This window comes from Microtus ochrogaster, chromosome 1, assembly GCF_000317375.1.
Source record: "Microtus ochrogaster isolate Prairie Vole_2 chromosome 1, MicOch1.0, whole genome shotgun sequence".
Taxonomy (NCBI): Eukaryota; Metazoa; Chordata; class Mammalia; order Rodentia; family Cricetidae; genus Microtus; species Microtus ochrogaster.
Window position 1 is genome coordinate 48581582 of NC_022009.1, and position 2373 is coordinate 48583954.

The 2373-nt window shown below is 55.3% G+C and overlaps 1 protein-coding gene across 2 annotated transcripts in view; it reads right to left on the bottom strand.

Annotated features, from left to right (window-relative positions):
• Nucleotides 1-264: 264 nt before the first annotated feature.
• Nucleotides 265-2373, bottom strand: part of Jag2 (jagged 2) — a 22065-nt gene continuing 19956 nt past the window's right edge. For both annotated transcript variants that reach the window (XM_013346618.2, XM_013346616.2), the window contains 2 exons: nt 2028-2184; nt 265-1870 (listed from right to left, as the gene is read on the bottom strand). In XM_013346618.2, coding sequence (XP_013202072.1) covers nt 1374-1870; nt 2028-2184 — 654 coding nt within the window. In that variant the 3' untranslated portion in view covers nt 265-1373. The remainder of the gene's footprint in view (nt 1871-2027; nt 2185-2373) is intronic.

Below are 2373 nucleotides of genomic sequence, written 5' to 3' on the forward strand. Positions count from 1 at the left end.
CTCCTATTTCATAAAGTCTTCTCCGTGTTTAGAGGCTGGAGGCCAGGCACTCCATACCCTACCCCCAGGAGGGTACCACTAAACAGGTGTCAACTACTATAGGACTCCAGCAATGTTTGAGGGCCAACTCACCCACTGCACTGAGAGCAGGACCATCTGACCTCCAAGATCCCACATTAATATGGCCCAACACTCATGCCCCACCTCTCCCTGTGCCCCAACTATAAGCAGAAAAAAAGGAACATCACCCAAAGAACAGGGAGGCCAAAACGTTTAAGTTATTAAATCAAATATACAGAGTGATTCATTTAATATGTACATATTTACAGAAATGCACTTTCACAAGGAGGGTGGCCAGGGCCGGCAGGTGGGCAGTGGCCTGGTGCCCACGGCAAACGCTGACAGCTGGGAGGGGGTCTGTGTGAAGGCACTTGTCACAAGCTTCAATACTGCCGCCATCCCGGGAGGGAGACCGAGCAGTTGGGAAGGGCACTTCTGAAAGCACAGTTGGAGATCTCTGGAGAGTTTTGGGCAGGAGGAAGCAAGGACGGCAGGCTGGAGGGGCTAGCCAAGGCATGGGCCAGGTTTGCTTGCCAGCCTTAGGCCACACCAGTGACCCCCAACCCTACTGACGAAACCACAGGCGCCACCAACAGCTATGGTAACCAGCATCACACGGGCCACCACAGGTCCCACTGACAGCCACAGGCCAGCCCAGCAGCCACTGACAGCCATGAGTGTCATGACCACAAGCCAATGGCCACAGATGTTTCTAACAGCCACAGGTCCCACTGACATCCATAGGCCAGGCCAATTGCCACGGGTGCCACTGACAGTCACAGGTCCCACTGAGAGCTACAGCTAAGACAACAGCCACAGTCCCGCTGACAGCCTCAGGCCGTACTGTCAGCCACAGGTCCCACCGAGAGCCATGGGTCACACTGAAAGCCACAGATCTCACTGAGAGCCACAGCCCAGCCCACAGGTCTTGTGGGCTTTTGGGCCTCAAGCCAGAGAGAAACCCAAATGAGGAATAAAAGAGAAGATTCTGTAAACAGCGACAGCCTGTGGTAACAAACATTATACGATTTGGTGAGAACACAAACACGCCCTGCTCTCCTGCCACAGTGCGTGCGGACACGGAAACGTTACAAAAATAGCAATGATCCGAGAATACTCCGTTGTTTTCTGCCTGACAGCCATTGAATAATTTATACAAGGTTAAAGAAACGTAAAAAATAAACATTTGTTTTTTGTTTTTGGTTTTGTTTTTTACACAAAATAAAGAAACTATGCACACGGCCTTGGCCTCCTATGGTCCGGCAGGCATCGTGGTGCCGGCGAGGGTTCTGGGTGTCAGCCTGGCAGCTGGCCTACTCCCTGCCAGCACAGTGTACATCCTTGGTGCTTCTGACCGCACGGTTGTCCACTTTGGGCCCCGGAGCCCAGCAGGCTGGCCTTCCCAGGGAGCAGCTGGGGTCTTTGGTGAATTTGTGTGAGAGGAACTTCTCTGCCTCCGGAGAGTCCCCATCTCCACGGCCCAACTCCTCATCCTCCTCGTCCTCCCCAACAGCCCCGTGGCCAGCTGGCCCGGGCAGTGCCTCGCCTGCCCTGCGGGGTGGCGGTGTGAAGTTCTTGCACTGATAGAGTATGTCCTTGTGGCCCCCAGTGCCCAGACCACTGCTGCCTGGCCGCTCAATGGGGTTGCGGATGGGATTGAGCGGGGCCCACTGGTTGTTGGCACTCTCATCCCGCGGTAGCCGGCTCCTCTCACGCTCTTTCCTGCGTTTTCGTGTCCACCACACGCAGATAACAACGCAGGCAAGCCACAGCACACTGAACACACTGCACAGAACAGGTACCAACAGACCTAGGTGGAAGGAGAGGCAGTAAGCACCCCAGTGTCCCTACAGTTTGGTTTCTAGAATAGAACTGGATGGCAGCAGGTACCTCATCCCTCTGAGAAGTGTCTACCTGGCAGATTCCCACTGGCCTGGAGTCTGGGAGCCCCCATTTCCCCGGCTCACCTGTGGAAGAGCCTCCCAAAACAACGGTTTCCACTTTGACCTCGGTGACAGCCAGCAGCAGTGAGCTGTTCCCTCGCTGAGTGATGGCAGCCACGATGGCATGGGCTGTGCTCTGGATCAGGCTGCTGTCAGGCAGGTCCCTTGCAGGGCTGAAAGACTGTAGTGGAGAATGACACTGGGGAGAGCCCAAAGGTATTCTCCTGGGCACCTGCCATGGCTACTGCCCAAACCCTGACCAGTTCCCAGCCAGATGCACAGAGGGCTGCCATAGGGAGGACTGAATGTGTGCGAAGCCACACATGGCAAGGAGACCACCACACCTCTACCTGTGTGCTGCACACCTCTA